Genomic DNA, 20577 nt, shown 5'->3' on the forward strand with positions numbered 1-20577 from the left:
CAGAACCCCACCACTCTAAGTTATGTAGAATAGGAGAGGGGTGGAGTTCTGTAGTTCAATGTTGTTTCAGATGTCCTAATATGGAAGGGTGAGTGAGTGTTGTCACCCTAGAACTGGAAGTAGCTTGCTGGCAGAATCTACACATGAAAATAAAACATGTAAACATAAAATAAATGCAATCACTACATCTAAAGACTGGTAACATGCAATATATACATGTTTTTTTGTTCCCAAATATGCTTTACAGAAGAAGTGAGATGGTTTTCATTCTTTAGCAAAAACAGTTTGTGAGCTATTCTTTTCATCCCCGCAATCTGTATGTTAATTTTTCTTGGCACAATGTCCCTTTCTGAGGATACTTCGAAACACCTTCACCCTTGCACAGCTACCAGCGGGGTTGCTAGCTGTCAAACCTAGCGGCCACCGATAGGTTCCCACTAACGAAGGTGAGCAAATCAGAGTAATTCCCAATTATGTGATCACTAGATCCCCTAATATAGGGATCACGTGCAGCCTATACAAGCATGCCCATTTTAATATTAGATTACACACACATACTGATGCTGCTAGATTTGAGATTTACCTGGTTATTGATGCTACAGTGACCTCTGGCACAAAAGCGTTAATGCACATCTTTCAGCAGTTCATTACCTGTACAGTGATGAGTTTTTTCTCCCTTGGTTTTTGGTCCGGCCATTCTTCACCAAAACAGAAGAATATCTCATATGGAGGCAATGCATTTGTTTGACCTTTCTGGCAAGCAATGAGCTCTGGAAATAAAAGAAATACTATACTGATAAACGCCCATACATATCTTAGCCACACTGCCAATATACAAGAAGATTGTGATCAAACTGTCAGAATATCCACATTTGCAAAAAGCAAAAAACTTTGCCACGTTCCGGGCGGGTGGGCGGGCTCCTGTACACACACACTGTAAACTCATTCAATTCCCAACGTGAAACCAGATAGTGAATACCATTTATGCAGTAGAGCACACTTTAGAGGTCTCTCTAATTAGGAGCAGTACACAAAGACCATCTCATAAGGTCACACATTTCACATATGTAACTACAGGCTAAAGGATTATGGGAACTCCTGATTAGATTATTAATCTGTCTCCCTTTGCAACAAGAAAAGCATTTACAGCGTCAGTCACACTCGACTCAACAATGTTGGGATCAGGGCTCTGTGGGAGCCAAACCATCACTTCCAGGACTCCTTTTTCTTCTTTACACTGAAGATAGTTCCTAATGACATTGAGTTCATGTATGAGGTAGTTGTCCTGCTGCAGAACAAATTCGGGACCAATCACAAGCCTCCCTGATGGTATAGCGTGATGGATAAGTATCTGCCTATATTTATCAGCATTAATCCTGGCCAAATCTAAAACTCCATTTGCAGAAATGCAAACTTGCAAGAGACCTCCGTCATGCTTCACTGTTGCCTGCAGACACTTCAGAAGAAAAAACTGCCTTTTGCTACAGTCAAATTTAAATTTTCAGGTACCCGCTCCTACTTTTAGCTGACTTCGTAGCAGTGTACTCAGCTGGAAGTTCAGCCCCCCCTCCTCCTTCCCCTGCCGCTGGGTCATTTACAAAGCACAGCGCACTTTGAGCATGTGCAGTAGGAAACCGGCTGTGAAGCCGCAAGGCTTCACTGCAGGTTTCCCTTAGCCGAGATGGCCGTGGCAGCACCCAAAAGCTGATTGAAAAACTAAAGATTGCCTAAAACGGTTGCACAGTACTGTATACATAAGCCCCCACATCAATTTCTACTCTTTGGATGAAAGGTCCTTCAGGTGGCCTATAGAGCTGCAGGTTGCCCACCCCTCTGTTGGTCCCTTAATGGACAAGAAATAAAAATAGGATATCTTTATTGTACAATGCAGAGCAGAGGCTGGATACTCATATAGATCCTGGGTCATAGACTGCTACCTTCAGGTGAGTGGGCACTGGCAAAGCTTTTGAACATGCCTCCATTGGGTGTATGCCTTTAACCCTACCTCACTCTGTGATTTTTGCTAATGTCTTGTAGGTGATGGACCTCTTCTCCCTTAAAGAGAGAGGCTTCTATGCTTAACTAGTTCTTATTTACTATCCGTCAATCAAATTCTTCACTGCCTTCTACTACAACTATAGACACAGTGCATCCAGATCCATACAACCTTGGTAAAATATTGGGGACTGTACCTGGAACCCATGCTGTGGGGTAGGCCTATAATAATGTTATTTTAGGCACTGGATCCATCTTCGGCATTCACCTCTGCACTTAGTGCAGGGAATGTAGTTAGCTGCAGGGTGCTGTACAAGTCTAGGGCTGCAAGTCCTTTTTTATAGTTCCTAGACCCTGAAGACCTCTCCAGGAATATGCCCACCATGAAAAGCGAAGCCTGAACCAGCAACATGGAAAGGCAAGCCAGATTTATTCTGTTATAAGACCATTACTCAAGCCTTATAATACGTTCTGTATGGGACTTAACATCTCCACTGTTTGCAGTGCATTTATTAGTCTCGCCTAAATAATATTTAGTTTTAATGAATAAAACTATCAGGAATTGGGTTTGACTTTATTACATAGTGAGTATTTTAAACCTTTAAACTTGCAAATAAAAAAAAAAAATATATAATATATAATAATATATATATATATATATATATATATATACATATACATACATACATACACACACACACTGTATATATTATATATATATATATATATTATATATATATATATATATATAATCGATCAATTAGAGCTTAGTCTCAGGTGGATGTCCAAGTGTTATATCTGACCACAGATTGCATTATTACCACCCAGAGCCCTTATAATGTATTTCGGTGCCTCCTCCAGCCCTTTTGCCTCAAGGACTTCGCTACAAGACAGCCGACACCTTGGTTGCAGTGTGCCCTTCTTAGAACACTCTTACCCCATTTCTGCACCTTACTCTGCGATTACCCCACAGGGAAGTGTGGCATTGGTGGAAATTACGCAGAAGGGAATTGTGGCACAATCTCAGGCAAACATTCGCTCTGCTGATGGCATGCAAAACACTGCACTGCATCCTATTCTAGCTCTATCTCAGAAAGTTAAGAAGAGGTCTACTTGACCAAGGCAGATTTCTCTGCAAGTACATCAACATTTCTCAGACAACTAATGCCCTTAATTCAGCCTTCACTGTTCGGAGCCCAAAAGTGTCAGGCTTCTTCTCCACACTCTCCACCTGAGTCAGAACTGGAACTACATGGAACCTATTCATGATCAATAGAATGAGCAATCTATACCAGGATTGCGTTTCACCTATTTCCAGAAGAAATAATTTGCGAGCTACAGTATATCCAGTGGAAAAACTTAATCACTAAGAAGTGGAAAGTTCCAGTAGAAGACTGTTGTCTCAGTCCTAAACAAACATCTTACTGTGACTACTACAATAGATGCTACTTTGAGGATTCTGCAGAAAGAAAATTTAAGACTCTTTAAAGACTCTTTGCAACCAGCTATTGCTGCAATTTGTTTGTTACATCACAACTAATTGGACTAGGGCAGTGATGGCAAACCTTGGCACCCCAGATGTTTTGGAACTACTTTTCCCATGATGCTCGACTACACTGCAGATTGCATGAGCATCATGGGAAAACATCTGGGGTGCCAAGGTTCGCCATCACTGGACTAGGGCAATGAACGGAATGATGCCTTTAAGCGCCGAACTCTGTAGAACACTTTTATACTCTGTCCTCTGCCTTACATCTATGTTGATGTCCTAAAACAAGTCATGACATAATCCAGGATCGCTCTTCACTTCTGTCCAGATGCACAGAATCGGATGGCTGAAAGCCTGGTCAACTGAAAAAGAAGACACCTCAACCGTGTGCCCTTTGAATAAGAACATCGTTCGTGTGGCACGTGACAAATTAATCAAAGATGTCATAGGAGAAAAGGTCCATCAGCAGAAGGCTCAGAACCCCCCCCCCCCCCCACTTCAAGGGCTTCTACATACTCAAAATGCAGAGCTCCATCTTCAGGGCCAAAACTCAGCATAAGACTTAGAACACAGGGGTGCCCTCACTTCTAAGAGTGGGGGGGGGCAGGGGGGCATCTATTGCAATTTTCATTCCTCTGGGTCACAGACATGCTTGGCCTAGAAGTTCAATCAGTGGTTTCAAAGGGGTACCAGGGACATTTAAATAATAATAAATAATCTCTTGTCCCAGAGAGTAGTTGTTCCTTTCTGGAGGACTATTTAAAGCAGTTCACAGTACCAAAGTCAAAAGCGAAAGGAGAATTTTTTTTAGGCCGGCCATACATGGTTCGAATCTTGGCCTGTTCAGCAGGATTCGGCCGAGATTCGAACCAATAATTGGCAGGCTGAATGTACCAGGTTGACTGATCAATCATCGCAAGTAATTTGCTCCCCGCCCGGAGCAGATAATTGCTCGGCAGGAATGATTCCCCTGTCAGCACTGTCTGGGTTGATGTCTGTGTTGATGGTGGAATCGTGCAAATTTCTTTCCTGCAAGCCGTAGTCGCAGGAAAGAAATTTGCACCATCTATGTCCTCACGTCAAGTTCACTAAAACAAACATGAATTTTTATCATTAGGTTTAAGATAAAAATGCACTTACTTTCCAAGGTGTTCAGTTGAGAAACTACAACATGCTTTTGCATGCCTTTTTTTGCTGACTCAAAGGCCTGGCAATTACTAATATTTTTTTTTTTAAATTACAAAGGAGTGATTCACCCTTTTGTATCAGCACTGAAGTTTTTCATAGGTTAAGGTCCATGCCTAGAAACAGGTATTTAATACAACTAACAAACCACATCAAATACATTTTGGGTGTGTGGCAACAAAATGGATACTTCTTATGTACAGTAAATCAGCAGCCAGCAGTATAAACCATGTTTTAAAGCAGAGATGAATCAAACAGTCCATCTTTTTTAGCTATGCAGTCTGGGCCAAATTATTAGTAACCCTCTACAATATCCCACAGGATCACAATTTAGGGTCCTTTCACATCATCAACAGCATTATCCGATCCATCATAAAAATGGATTTAAATAAAAATGTATGAAAACTGAATTTTATATCAGTTTAAAGCGGAGTTCCGGGCACAGATCTCATTTTTTGCTGAACATACCCCCGGGACAGTCAGGGCTAGCACATTCCACAATGGCTAGCCTCTGATCTGTCCCGGTTCGCACTTACCTGCAAGAAGAAATACTTACTTTGAAAATTTCTTCCACAGCGTTTCCATCTCTCTTGTGGGCAGCTGAAGCCGGCGCGGTCCTCTTCGGTGTCTTCTTCCGCATCTTCTTCTCCCAGAATGCGCCGCACCGGCCCCTCTCGTCACTTCCGGTGCGGCGCCGCATTCCTAAACAGCTTCTGGGCATGCCCAGAAGCTGTTTAGCAGGGGAATGCGGCGTCGCCCGGAAGTGACGTGCGGGGCCGGTGCCGTCGCATTGATTCCTGGGAGCGATGACGTTCAGCTCCCAGGAATCATCGCGAGGCAGGAAGTGACGGGGTGAGCCGCGGCGCTGGAGGAGGAAGTACCCTGAGGTGAGTATTTACGATCTTCGATTACAAGGTGAGTGTACAAAAAAAAAAAAAATAACTATCCAATTCCTTTTCAGGTTATGTGTAGCTAGCGGAGGGGCACAAAAAAAAAATACAGATTTTGTGCCCGGAACTCCGCTTTAAGCATTTTTCTTCAGTTCAGCTTCTATCAGTATACATCATTTTTATTTACACATCTATGCTTTCAAGGTGAAGAAAATAGTCATGGGTGGCAAGAGTATAGAAAAAAAAAAAATTATATATATATATGTTTCTTGCCTAAGGGCCCTTTCACACTTAGGAATTGTCCTGCGACTTGGGACTGCAAAGTCACATGACAAATCGTACTCCATAATTTTCAATGAGTACTGTTCATATCTGTGCGACTTCAAGTCGCAACAGCTGCAAAGTAGTCCTTGCACTACTTTGGGCCAATTTTAATGCGTTTTCAGGTCCATAGACATAGGCATTGCTTCAAGTCCAGGCAAATTAGAGGTACAATGGGGCAACTTTTAGCTTGCATAAGTGTGAAAGGGGCCTTAAAGTGATTCTAAAGTCTCCTTTTTTTTTTTTTTTTTTTTTTAAACAAACAGATTATAATTTACCTCTTCTGTGCCATTGGTTTTGCACAGAGCAGCCCGGATTCTCCTCTTCTCTGGTTCCTCTTCTGTGCTCCTAGCCCCTCCCTCCTGTTGAGTGCCTCCACAGCAAGCAGCTTGCTATAGGGGCACCTGAGCCAAATCGCAGCTCTCTGTGTCCATTCAGACATGTAGCCGTGACCTGGCCCACCCCCCTTCTCTCCTAAATGGCTGACTTACTTTGATTTACAGTAGCGGGAGCCAATAACGCCGCGCTGCTGTCTGAGCCAATGAGGAGGGAGAGTCCTGGGCAGCTAAAACACTCCAGCAACATCCCTGGATAAAGATGGGCTCAGGTAAGTATTAGGGGGGCTGAGGTACACAGGTTTTTTTTATCTTAATACATAGAATGCATTAAGATATAAAAAAAAAAACCTTCTGCCTTTACACTCCCTTTAACAAGGAACAGAACAGAAGTAAACCGACAACATTCATTTATGCCCATGCAAGTATCTGTTGCGCTCTACTGTCTGTATTTGCAAATGCCTGGGATGCTGATATATTATTATGTATGCACTCCCTGTCTCTGGAATGCTGGGTTGAAAACCCCAAAAGGAAGAAGTCGAATACCTCAGGTTCTGTTCATGGAAAAGCTGCTGCTAAAAAAATATTTGAGTTACCCATTATTCCCTTCTGGTCTATCTGCTCCCTTGCTATCTCACATGCATGATACCAGATAATTAGGTCTGTGATACAGTGTAATATATATAATGTGTCAACTTGCTGTATGATAGTAGGTGAACCTGTTTATTGCAATAGAGTTTATATGCACCTTCCGTTATTTTAATTAACCCCGTCCCTTCTGGTCTGGGATTCTTTTGCTAGTTTTGCTAGTTTGTTTTGCTATACCTGGTAGGTATAGGTCCGGTTGCATGACAGATTTGACGATACTAGGGGCAAAGCGCAGTCCTAAGAGTACATAGGTTGACTGAGTTCCAGTGCAACACCCTGGTTTCTGCTGAATAAGCTGCATTCCAGGCAGGTTGGACAGTTTCTGGGAGGGTCTCCTCATCACTGCAGATTTTATCTTAAGGTCTGACACCAACAAATGCTGCATCGTGATCATCCTCAGGGGCCCCTGCAACTGGACTTTGCAGCAACATTCATCTGGAGGTACAGCATCTCTATTATTAACTATATATACCCGGTTATATGTGCACAATTCTACCAGGACACTTTACCTGTTTGTATATTGGATATTTGTACTATTATCAATCTTTTCTTATATAAAGCTTGTATTTCCAACCTGATGTGCATTTATATATGTATGGTTAATGTTATATTCTGGTTTCAGTAGTTCCTCTGCTCCAAATCACTTTGATTAGATTATTGGTTAATTTTTCTAGGAAGGGAATCCCCCTCTGTTCACAGGGGCCACGTCTTCCACTTAGCAAATGCTCTAGTTCCTCTCATTTACCTGCAGGTTTAGCGCAATATCTTGTATGGGGATGGCCATTTGTCAAAACGATCCCAAAAGAGGGCTACACCCACAAAAACAGAAAAGGAAGCAGATATTTTCAATCTTTAACTGACTGATGTAAGCATACGTATGTACGTTTACATTCACCTACCACAGGCATACATTGTAATTCAGTCTGGATACATCTGAAAAACGAATAGAAAGGGCTCCATCTGTGAACGAAGTTTAAATGTACACAAATCGATTACATCTACAGTTCTTTATTCCATAGTCCATAGTGAAGACACTTGGCTTTTGCTTGATGATGGAATATATTCTTTAAAAAAATTAAAATGGCATTGACATACTGTATTGATTGGTACCCATGAGAATTTAAAAGATGATACAGGATATTAGTTCTCTTCCAAGCAGACTATTCACTTTAGTTAGCATCACACGTGTCTTCTCTATTTAAATAGTCTGAGTACCTGACTATGAAATAGAAAAGTACTCAGACAGGCGTTAGGTGTCATTGTTTGCAGCACAGTAAACATGAAAAGAAAAGGGATAGAATTGTCTGAGGGGCACAGGAAAAAGGTAATCGACAAATGGAGTAAAGCTACAAAACCACCTACAAAAAGCTGCAGATTTCTGAGCCAACGGTTGGAAACATTATCAAGATGTTTGCAGCCCATGGGATCGTATCCATCCGCCCTGGATGAGGCCACAAGCAGCAAATGGACCCCAGATTGAACAGAAAGATAATCCAAATGGCGGAGAAAGAACCAAGGAGAACTGCAAAACAGATCCTGTCTGACCTTAAAATAAAAGAACAACAACATCCATCACTGTCTGAATGAAAGTGGTGGGAAGACTCCACTTCAGAAAGACAGACACCAAAAAGGTAGAATTAAGTTTACTAAGATGAATGTTGACATGTCTCAGTCATTCTTGGAAAATGTCTTTTTGGACAGGTAATTTAATCAAAAGAACACCTTTCCGGTAAGTCACGGCACCTTTTGTTCACAGAAGAAAAACAATGCTTTTAGGACACCGTTCCTACTGTGAAACATGGAGGAGGCTTTATAATCTTTTGAAATGGCTTTCCTGCTTCTGGCACTTGGAGCCTTGAACCTGTGCAGAGCACTATAATATCAGGAGATTATCGCTACATTCTGGAGCAAAACATTATGTACAGTGTTGGAAAGTTCTGTCCCAGTAGCAGGAAATGTTTTTTTCTTAACCACTTGCCGACCGCCGCAAGTACATATACTGCGGCGGTCAGCCCCTCACAGGCAAAGTGACATACCGGTACGTCACTAGCCTGTGAGGCTCTGGGGAGCGAGCGCGCGCCGCCGGAGGCGCGCTCCCGGACCCCCCCCGCATGTGTGAGCGGTGGACCCGATGTCCGCCGCTCACTCACGATCGTCCGTGACAGTGGGAGAAAGGCAGGCAGCTGATGTAAACAAGCCGCCTGTCATTCTCCCCTGTGTAGGAACAGTGATCATACGGTTCTACTATGTAGGACCGTTGATCATTGTTCCTACACCTCAAGCCACAGCCAATCACAGTTAGAATCACGCCCCTAGGGACACACACCACCCCTCCCTCTCCAAAAAAGTTAACCCCTTCACTACCAGTGTCATTTTACAGTAACAGTGCTTATGTATAGCACTGATTACTGCAGTAATGTCACTGGTAACCCCAAAAGTGTCAAAAATGTCAGTCAAGGGTCCGATCTGTCCGCCCCAATGTCCCAGTCCCGCAAAAATAAATAAATAGCAGATCGCCGCCATTACGCGTTAAAAAAAAACAAGCAACAAAAAGAAAAAAAAAACAAAAATGACAGAGGAGACGCAAGAAGCAGAGGTACGCAGCTGGGTGACTGTTAGGAAGGGTAGAGGGAGGAGTGCCAGGGAGGCCAATCCTGAGTTGGTACACCCTAACAAATCTGTCGAGTTGCAGGTTGAGGGGGATATCAGCTCAGGGGTGGCAGAGCTGGAGCATGCACCCTCCCCCAGCTGCCAGGGGAGGGACGGCTCCAGGAAGAAGGGGGGCCGTAACTCAGGAAAGGTTAGAAAGGTTGTGGTAGTGGGGGACTCAATTATCAAGAGGACAGAGAGGGAAATCTGTAAAAAAGATCTCGTGAACCGAACAGTTTGTTGTTTACCGGGCGCCCGAGTTCGGCACATCGCAGATCTGGCAGACAGATTGTTGTGCGGGGCTGGGGATGACCCAGCGGTCATGGTGCACGTGGGCACTAATGACAAAGTTAAAGGTAGGTGGAGGATCCTTAAGAACGATTTCAGGGACTTAGGTAATAGATTGAGGAAAAGGACCTCCAAGGTGGTTTTCTCTGAAATACTGCCTGTACCTCGAGCCACACAAGAGAGGCAGAAGGAGATTAGGGAACTTAACAAGTGGCTGAGGAATTGGTGTAGGAAGGAGGGGTTTGGGTTCCTGGAGAACTGGGCTGACTTCCAGGGGCAGACTGGGGACTTTCGGCCCAGGTGGCAAGTAGAAACCAGAGGCCCATGGTGCAGCGACTCGGCCCCCTCTCACTTTCCCTATTCCCGTCCTCCTCCTGATCCCCCTTCCAAGCTGAAGCCCTGCTCCAGATACTCTCTACTTACCGGCTGAATCTGGGTTCCTGACCTGGCCAGCAGAGGGCAGTTAGGGGGAGCTGGGACAGCTCGGTCAGGGCTGGCCGGGGGAGAAGAGTCTCCAGTGGGCAGCCTCTGCTCAGACACAGTTTACACCATCCATGCTGGGGGGGAGGCCTGTGCTCTGTCCTTGTCTTCAGCCTGCACTCAATAGGTCAGTGGCGGGGACTTCTCTTCACCAGGAATCCTTTAGGGATGTCTGTGGCAGAATCAGTGCAGCCTTTTCATGGGGCATCAGAGTGGCCCAGGGGGCAATTGCCCCCCTGCCCCCTGGCCCAGTCCTCCCCTGCTGACTTCTCAGTCGGCTACCGGCTCTTTAGTAAGGATGGGCTGCACCTTAATGGGGACGGTACAGCTCTTTTGGGGAGAAAGATGGCCACCAAGTTGGAGGGGCTTTTAAACTAGGAGACGGGGGGGAGGGCTCAGAAGTAGAGTCAGTCAGGAGGAAGCAGAGGACTGAAGGCAGCTGTAGTGGCAGCAGCGACAGTAGGTCCACAAGGTCAATTGGCAGGTCTGTGCGGGAGAACCTCAGACCAAACAGGAATAAACATAACCGCCAATTGCGCTTAACTTCCTTAAAACTAAGAGGGGTATATGCTAATGCCAGGAGCCTAGCTAATAAAATGGATGAGTTGGAAATGTTAGTACATGAGGAGGACATAGACCTTGTGGGAATAACAGAGACTTGGTTCGACCCCTTACATGACTGGCTGGCCAATATCCAAGGGTATTCGGTGTACCGGAAGGACAGGGGAGGAAAAAGAGGGGGAGGGGTATGTCTCTATGTCAAGAACAATATAAAGGTGACAGAAAGGAGTGACATTACGGATGGGATGAGCATGGATTTAGAATCTGTGTGGGTTGAACTCCATAGGGAAGGAGAAAAGGGGAAAGTAATTGTGGGGGTTTGCTATAGGCCACCTAACCAAGGGGAGGAGGTAGAGCTGGAATTTTTAGCACTAATGGGTAAAGTGGCAAAATTGGGATCAGTCATCGTATTGGGGGACTTCAATTACCCCGACATTGACTGGGAAGAGGGGACTGCACACTCACAGAAGGCCCGCCTATTCACGGAAACCTTACTGGATAATTACATGTCACAGTTGGTGGATTCCCCCACCAGAGAAAACGCAGTCCTGGATCTATTGCTCACTAATGACCCAGACATAATCTCGGAGGTAGGAGTCCAGGACAACCTGGGCTCTAGCGATCACAGGATGATCACATTTAGTGTAAATAACAACATAACAAGACAAGTGGGGAACATAAGAACCCTAAACTTCAGAAGGGCAAACTTTCCAAAATTGTACTCAATGATGGAAAGGGTAAACTGGGACCAAACCCTGGGATCCCTGACCACAGAGGAAAAATGGGAATGCTTTAGGAACATATTAGGCAAAGGCATCTTGCAGTGCATTCCTATGGGAAATAAATTTAGAAGAGACAAAGCCAAACCTGGCTGGCTAAACTGTAGCGTCATAAAACTTTAGGGGGAAAAAATTGGCCTTCAAGAAGTATAAATCAGAGGGCACAGTATCGGCTTTCGAGCAATACAAGGAGGCAAATAAGAAAAGTAAACAAGAAATCAAGATGGCTAAAATCAACTTTGAGAGACAAATAGCGGAGGATAGTAAAAAAAACCCAAAGAAATTCTTTAAATATATCAACAGCAAAAAAACTAAGGCAGAGCATATTGCACACATAATTAACAATGATGGGAGGATGGTTACAGAGGACACTGAAAAAGCAACCGTGCTAAATGCTTTTTTCTCGTCAGTCTTTACACAGGAAAAGGAGGGGTACACTGACCATGACTGTATGGTTAGTAGTAATAAACAGGACTTGCCACCATGGCTAACAGAGGGGGAAATCAGGGAAAGGCTGGATAAACTTAACACAAACAAATCACCAGGACCGGATGGCATACATCCGAGAGTACTCAAGGAACTCAGTAAAGTTATATCGAGACCACTGTTCCTGATCTTTGCTGACAGTATTAGGACAGGAGATGTACCAGGGGATTGGAAGAAAGCTAACGTGATTCCAATATTCAAAAAGGGCCAGAGGCATATCCCGGGAAATTATAGGCCTGTCAGTTTGACATCAGTAGTATGTAAACTTCTGGAGGGGATGATAAGGGACTATATTGTAGAGTTTGCTAAGGACAACAACATCATCAGCAGTAATCAGCACGGGTTTACAAATGGGCGTTCTTGTCAAACCAATCTCCTTACATTCTACGAGGAGGTGAGCTGTGAGCTAGATAGGGGGAGACCAGTGGATGTGGTGTACTTGGATTTCGCTAAGGCGTTTGATACAGTTCCCCACAAGCGCTTAATTTATAAAATAAGGTCTGCAGGTATCGATAGCAGGGTTTGCTCTTGGATACGGAACTGGCTAAAAAGGCGGGTCCAAAGGGTAGTAATAAACAGCGCATGCTCAGACTGGTCTGAGGTGGTAAGCGGGGTCCCCCAAGGCTCAGTCCTGGGACCAACCTTGTTCAATTTATTCATAAACAACATTGAGGTCGGGATCAGTAGTTCGATATCAGTTTTTGCAGATGACACAAAATTGGGCAGGGCAATAACTTCACAACATGAAGCAGATATCCTGCAGAATGACCTGGACAAAATAACAGAGTGGGCAACGACATGGCAAATGAGGTTTAACGTGGAGAAGTGTAAGGTTTTGCACTTGGGGACTAAAAACATAAAATCACAATACACGTTAGGAGGGGAGCCCTTGGGGGAATCAAAAAATGGAGAAGGATCTGGGAGTATTGGTTGATGATAGATTAGGAAACAGCATGCAATGTCAAGCGGCAGCTTCCAAAGCCAACAGAATATTAGCATGCATAAAGAAAGGGATGCATTCCAGAGATAAGACTATAATCCTTCCACTTTATAAAACTCTGGTCCGACCGCATCTGGAGTATTCCGTCCAGTTCTGGTCGCCAGTCCTCAGGAGGGATGTGTTGGAGCTGGAGAGAGTCCAGAGAAGGGCAACTAAACTAATTAGGGGATTGGAGGACCTTGACTATGAAGAGCGTCTACAATCGCTCGATTTATTCTCCCTGGAGAAGAGACGTCTGAGGGGGGACATGATAGCAATTTATAAATATCTTAATGGGGATCCCAGCTTAGAAAAAAAGCTGTTCATTCGAAGGGATTGCATGAGGACTCGAGGGCATACAATGCGATTAGAGGAGAAGCGTTTTAACCTCAGGCAACGCGGGGGGTTCTTTACTGTTAGGGCAACAAGATTGTGGAATTCTCTACCACAAGAGGTGGTTTCGGCGGGTAGTATGGTGGCTTTCAAAAGACTCTTAGACTTACATCTCAAGGATCAGAACATTCAGGGGTATGGGAGATGATTACAGCCACACATGCCTACACAGGTTGAACTGGATGGACTATTGTCTTTATTCAACCTCACCTACTATGTAACTATATGTAACTATGACAAAAATCTTTCCCTGTTAGTAAACGCGATAACTTTTGCGCAAACCAATCAAAATACGCTTTTTGCGATTTTTTTTTTTACCAAACATATGTAGCATAAAACAAATTGGCCGAAAATGTTAAAAAATTTTGATTTTTACATTTTTTGGGGGGAATTTCATATAAAAAAAAATGTGAAAAATAGTTATTTTTGCAAAATTGACGCTCTTTTTTTGTTTATAGCGCATGATCAAAAAAAAAAAAAAAAAAAAAAAAAAAAAAAAAAATCGCACAGGTGATCAAATACCACCAAAAGAAAGCTCTGTTTGTGGGAAAAAAAGGATGTTAAATTCGTTTAGGTACAGCATTGCACGACCGCGCAATTGTCCGTTAAAGTCATGCAGTGCCGAATCGCAAAATACCCCCTGGTCAGGAAGGGGGTAAAATCTTCCGGGGCTTAAGTGGTTAAGATGTATAATTAATTTATTATCTTGGTGGAGGACACAAGAATGGTTGAAAAGTAAACATTGTGCTGTTCTGAAGTGGCTTGCCATTTGAATCCAACAGAACATTGAAAGATCTGAAACTCACAGTTGGGAGAAAGAACACATTAAAGGCTAAAGCCGGATATAGACGGTTTGAATCTCGGCCCGTTCAGCAGGGACCAGCCAAGATTTGAACCATGTATGGGCAGGCTTATTGTACCCAAGTCGATCCATCAGTTGACTTGGGTACAACCATCATGTCGGATTTTCTGTTTGATTATTGCCAGCAGCAACAGGCGCTAACAATAACCACTGTATGTTCTCCTGTCAGGAACAACTTCTCCCACCCCCCCCCCACCTGCTGGGAGAACACAATAGGTCCACAGGAGGGATTCCCTCATCAACTCTGACTGTGTTGGAGGAATCAAGAGACTTTCTTACCGGAAAGAAAATCGTATCATCTATGGCTGGCTCAAGTTCAATTTTCTAGAATAGAACTTATTCAATCAAGGTGCCTCAGTAGATATTACAAAACTGTGCAGCCATGTAAATGTTCATTCATTTTATTGTCACACCTGAAGGCCTTTTTGCATCCCCTCATGCCACAGAAGCCTGACCAAGGAAATCCTGCTTTGTAGCTAGGATGTGAAAAACGGTTAGGTTTGGCTCCTGTAATGCTGAAAGTTGAGTACCTAACAGTTTTCAAATCCTAGCAACAAGGCAGGAAGTAGGAATTGCTTACTACGTTTTTCAACCAGGCTTCTGGGAAGGCCTAAATGGCCTACAGGCATGACAGAAAAATTAATGAACATTTTACATGGCCGCACAGTTTTGGGTACCGGAGACTGTATAGACTATTGTTTGAAAAGGTGAACTTAGCCTTTAACCACTTGCCGACCGGTCACGTTGACCGTACTGCGGCAAAGTGGCTCGATTCCGTCCAGCGACGTCGCTGGACTCCTCCACTTGTAGGCAGTGCGCTCCCGCTGTTTTCAGTCACAGCGGGAGTCGGGCCAGGGGAGGAGCGGCGGCGATCGCCGCTACTCTTCCCCGATCGTCGGGGAATCGAATTTGGAGATCCGCCCACTTGTGTAAACAGAGCGGGCGGATCTCCTAAGTGACAGGCAGGGTCAGATTGCAGGGTTCAGCATAGCTGAACATGCGATCTGTCCTTGTGTCACTCAGTCACCTCCCCCCACACACGTTAACCCCTCCCTCTCCAATAAAATTAACCCCTTCCCTGCCAGTGTCATTTTTACAGTAACAGTGCATATATATAGCACTGATTACTGTAGAAATGTCACTGGTACCCCCAAAAGTGTCAGTCAAGGGTCTGATCTGTCCGCCGCAATGTCGCAGTCCCGCAAAAAAAAAAAAAAAAAAAAAAAAAAAAAAAAAAAAAAAAAAAAAATCGCAGATCGCTGCCATTTCTCGTTAAAAAAAAAAAAACACCAAAAATGACAGAAATCTTTCCCTTAGTTAGTAAACGCAATAACTTTTGCGCAAACCAATCAAAATACGCTTATTGCGATTTTTTTTACCAAACATAGGTAGCAGAAAACAAATTGGCCAAAAATTAAAAAAAAATTTGATTTTTACATTTTTTTTGGGGGGGAATTTCATATAAAAAAAATGTTAAAAATATTGTTATTTTTTCAAAATAAACGCTCTTTTTTTGTTTATAGCGCAAAAAGTAAAAAATCGCACAGGTGATCAAATACCACCAAAAGAAAGCTCCATTTGTGGGGAAAAAAAGGACGTAAATTTTGTTTGGGTATGGCGTCGCATGACCGCGCAATTGTCCGTTAAATTCGCACAGCGCCGAATCGCAAAAAGTGGCCTGGACGTAAGACAGCAAAATCCTCCGGTGGTAAAGTGGTTAAACCTGAGACAACTGGAGCAGTTCTCTCAGGGACAGTGGGTCACGTTGTTAATGGAGTAGTGTAGAAGTCTTATTTAGCGTTACAGAAAAGGCTTGACTGCAGTTTTTGCCTCAAATAGGTTTATTAGGCATACCAATAATTATGTCTATTCCATTTTAATTTTTTTTCTTTTATCATTAATAGAAATATGTTAAAGCAAAACTCCAGGAATTACAGTCCTTTTTAAAACATGCTGATCTAAAAGGGCTAATGCCACCTCCCAGACTCTCATTTCCGATCACTGTTTTCCCCTCGTTCTTACAATCACACTGCTCGCCCCTCCTTTCCGCTGTCCATACTTTGCGTATGGGTTTACATAATTCACAACCCTCCCTGACAGGGCAAGAGAGAAGGGGGGGGGGAGATGAAGCAGCTGCAGAATCAAAGAGCTGAAGGTCTAGTTCCAGAATGTCAGAAGTATCAGTCTCAAAGTGTTTGCTCTATAGACTATGGAATAAAAAAGAAAAATGGAGAGGTCCCAATACATTTGGTTGTGACTGGATACTTACTGTCTCATACAAACCACAACAAAGAATTGTATTTGGAAAAAGCAATATAATTACAATGTACGTTTTTACATTTTCCCAACAACTAAAGCGCCAACACTCACCATTCAAGAAAGTCTCAAGGCTGAATAGTTTGATTCGCTTCTCCCTTTCTATAGGGTTGGGTCCACCTACTCTAGGGGCACATGGCCCAGACCAGAAGACTTTGCACTGACACAAGCGAATGGCATATATATCTTGGCCTTGTAGGCAAAGGATTAGCCCCCGGTCCATTACATCCAGAAGATGGTTAGTGTAGAACTTCTGTTTCTCATTACTAATCTCATCTGTTCCAGGAAATCTAACTTGTTCCAGTGTAGTTGGGCCAAACAACTCCACTTGCTCTGGGGTTGGCTCAAGGTTACTGTAGAAAAGGCGGCAGCCATGAGGGTTACTAACAGTCATCATTCCAACTTGCTTCCCTCTATATAGAAACTTTATTTCCAGGTCAGTCACTGCAATATTAGAAACAATAGTAAGGAAAATAAAAAAATAACACAAAAACATATCTGTGTTCATTGTACAGTTGTACAATCATGGTTGATGACAACAGAGCAGGGATAAATAAAACTAGAAATTAGTGAAGCATTTATCCACTCTGTAAGCTAGTCATAGATTATGTGAATTTCATCCTGTAACCAAAGTCAGTGTTGATGGGGGAATTCCTCCAATGGAGCTATTGTGTTTGCCCGGTGTTCTCCCAGAGAGAACACTCTGGGGATGATTTACTAAAACTGGAGAGTGCAAAATTTGGTGCGGCTGTACATGGTAGCCAATCAGCCTCTAACTTCAGCTGTTCATTTAAAGTGATTGTAAAGTATTGTTTTTTTTTCCTATAAAAATAACAAACATGTTATACTTACCTGCTCTATACAGTTGGCTTTGCACAGAGTGGCCCGGATCCTCCTCTTCTCAGGTCCCTCCCTCCTGTTCAGTGCCCCCACTGCTTATTGTGGGGGCACCAGAGCGGAATCACAGCTCCCTGTGTCCATACAGACATGGATCCCCTACCTGGCCCAGCCCCCTCTCTTCCCTGATTGGCTAGCTGACTTTGACAGCAACGGCAGCCAATGGCATTGCTGCAGTGTCTCAACAAATCAGGAGGGAGAATCTCGGACTTCTGAGACACTCGTGGACATCGCTGGACAGAGAGGGACCTCAGGTAAGTATTAGGGGGGCTGACGAGGGCTGCTGCACACAGAAGGCTTTTTATCTTAATGCATAGAATGCATTAGGATAAAAAACCTTGTGACTTCACAACTCCTTTAAGCTTTGACAAAAAAAGGAAGCTAATTGATTTCTATACAGAGAAACAACAGATTTTGCACTTTCGAGTTTTAATAAGTCAACCCCACAGTGATTACTGCCAACGGCTGTAGCCGCTGGCAATAAATGCCATGAAAAACCAAACAGGCTGGTTATACCAAAGATGATGGATCGATCAGCCTACCAATACAAGGTTCAAATCTCGGACCGTCTATGGCCAGCATAAAGCGGTTTCTGAAATTTTAGCTGAACATATTAAACTTAGTCAGTTGTCCTATAGAAGGATGATGGTGTATTTGAGTGACAATCTAAAACCAGAAGAATGACTGCAGATACAAAGTTATATGATAAGTCAGTCAACTCTGTTGAAAATGTTCAGATCAATTTTTTCACATGAAAAAGTGATTCATCTGGCTGAGGTGGAGATGACATCCAGGGCCGGTGCAACCACTAGGCGAACTAGGCAGTCGCCTAGGGCGCAGCCATGGCCAGTGCCACATTCCTCCCCTGTCACCTCCTCATCCCCGATGGATGTCACCTCTAGAGAGGCGGGCAGTGTGTATAGGAAGAGGGTGTAGGGTTAAAGGGGATGTAGCATTAAAGGGAGGCAGTGTGTGCAGGAAGGGGGTGTAGCGTTAAAGGGGGGAAGAGTGAGCAGGGAGGGGGGGGCAGTGTGTACAGGAAAGGAGGTGTAGGATTAAAGAGGGCAGTGTATACAGGGTGGGCAGTGTAGGGTTACAGGGGGGGGGGCATTATGTGCAGGAAGGGGGGCAATGTGTACAGTGTTTTTTGGGGGGGGTGCAAGTAGCTAGTCTTGCCTAGGGCGCAAAATAGTCTAGCACCGGCCCCGATTACATCATCTGCACCCCTCTCCACTTCAGCTAATCTACAGAAACCTTGGGATTCTTAGGCTTTAGAGTATGCTTAAGTGGCCTTAGAATATTTCATTATGTCTTTTAACCGGCTATAAATGCATTGCAGCTTAATAAAGAATGGCACATATATACTGACTTCTGCTGTACTTACATGGCAGCATCTGTGGACTAATGAGTAAGCCTGGAATCCCCTGCTCAACAGGTGTAGGCATTACTCCTGGTATAGGAAGCTCTGCATTCTGGGTGGTCTCCAGACCTGTTGGGGCAACCAGCTCTGGATGGGGCATTACTACAGTTTGTGGTACCAAGCCTTGTGGTGACAGCTCCACACCAGTGTATATAACAGGAGATGCCGAGGGCACAGAATCAACTAGTGCAAGGTTGGACTGTATAAGATTTGAACAGGAACTAAAAACAGGTTCAGACTTGGGCCAGGTATAAGGAGGAAGTGCATCTGAAAACAAATTTTCAAAAAACATATGTTAGAGAAAAAAATACAAATATTTCACCAATAATATATCAGGATGGTACTGCAATTTTCTTTGCGACTTGGCCTTTACAATCTGCTATTCTAAATGTGCTACAAGTATGATAAATATAGAAGACTTATTTTTCTTACTCTCTCTAGATTGACCTATCTATATAGCCCCACCTATGTTGCATTTTTCTGATACTGTATTGACCTGCATTATGTTATTGATGTTCTAATGTATATTGACATCTATCAGTAGTTCAGCACCACTACAACTTGTTTTATTTTCTGGATTCGGGATCCCCCTCTGTTCTTACCTCTTCTTTAGTGCTAGTTATTTCAGTCCTAACTAAACCCCATTTTCTCTCAGTCAGCATTAGTCATTGCAGGGATAAGGTATACATCAAAAGACTAGAAAACGCATCTTTACTGCACATCAAGAGACTGAAAACACACGCTCTTTACTATGCTTATCTAAAGTAAAATTTGTTTTAGCCCCCATTTTTTTATGAGCTGAACTCAAAGATCGAAGACTTTTTCTATGTACACAAAAGGCCTATTTCTCTCACATATTGAATATTGTTCAAATCTGTCTAAATCTGTGTTAGTGCGCACTTCTCCTTTGCCGAGATAATCCATCCACCTCACAGGTGTGACATATCAGGATGCTGATTAGACAGACTGATTATTGCACAGGTGTGCCTTAGACTGGCCATAATAAAAATGGATTTTTGTAAAATCTTACCGTAAAATCCTTTTCTCTTAAGCTCATTGACAGACGTAGTCCTCGTTGATTAATAACAACTCGGGTTATACTGCCCTCTACAGGAGTAGGACTAGACAGGAAAGAAAACGTTCTGGCCACACCCTAGGGGCAGTCCCAGAGGGTATATCCTCTCACTTCCTGCTACAGCAAATCAGTTATGTCACAAAGCAGTGTTTAGAGAATTTAACCCAACCCAACTCAAAAACAGAGGGGCGGGTACTACGTCTGTCAATGAGCTTAAGAGAAAAGGATTTTACGGTAAGATTTTACAAAAATTCATTTTTCTCTGTCGCTCATTGACAGACGTAGTCCTCGTTGATTAATAACAACTCGGGACGTCCCAAAGCAGTACCACAAATGAGGGGTGGGATAACAGAAATCAAAATCCAGAAGGCCCAACCGGAGCCAACCAGAAGCATCAAGGACTCATCGAGCAAAAAGATGAGACCTAATTGAAAAACCCAACAAACCCTTGAGGTAGACCAACAGTCTCCTCAGATTGCGGCCTGCAGAACCTTGCGGCCAAAAGAGGCATCTGACGATGCCATCACAT

At 43.5% G+C, this 20577-nt stretch overlaps 1 protein-coding gene across 2 annotated transcripts in view; it reads right to left on the reverse strand.

Moving 5' to 3' along the window:
- Nucleotides 1–20577, reverse strand: part of IRF5 (interferon regulatory factor 5) — an 82043-nt gene that overhangs the window by 1252 nt on the left and 60214 nt on the right. For both annotated transcript variants that reach the window (XM_082254328.1, XM_082254327.1), the window contains exons 6-8: nt 18938–19240; nt 16711–17100; nt 652–770 (exon numbers count right to left, since the gene is read on the reverse strand). In XM_082254328.1, coding sequence (XP_082110454.1) covers nt 652–770; nt 16711–17100; nt 18938–19240 — 812 coding nt within the window. The remainder of the gene's footprint in view (nt 1–651; nt 771–16710; nt 17101–18937; nt 19241–20577) is intronic.

This window comes from Pelophylax lessonae (genome assembly GCF_965119305.1).
Source record: "Pelophylax lessonae genome assembly, chromosome: 4".
Classification (NCBI taxonomy): Eukaryota; Metazoa; Chordata; class Amphibia; order Anura; family Ranidae; genus Pelophylax; species Pelophylax lessonae.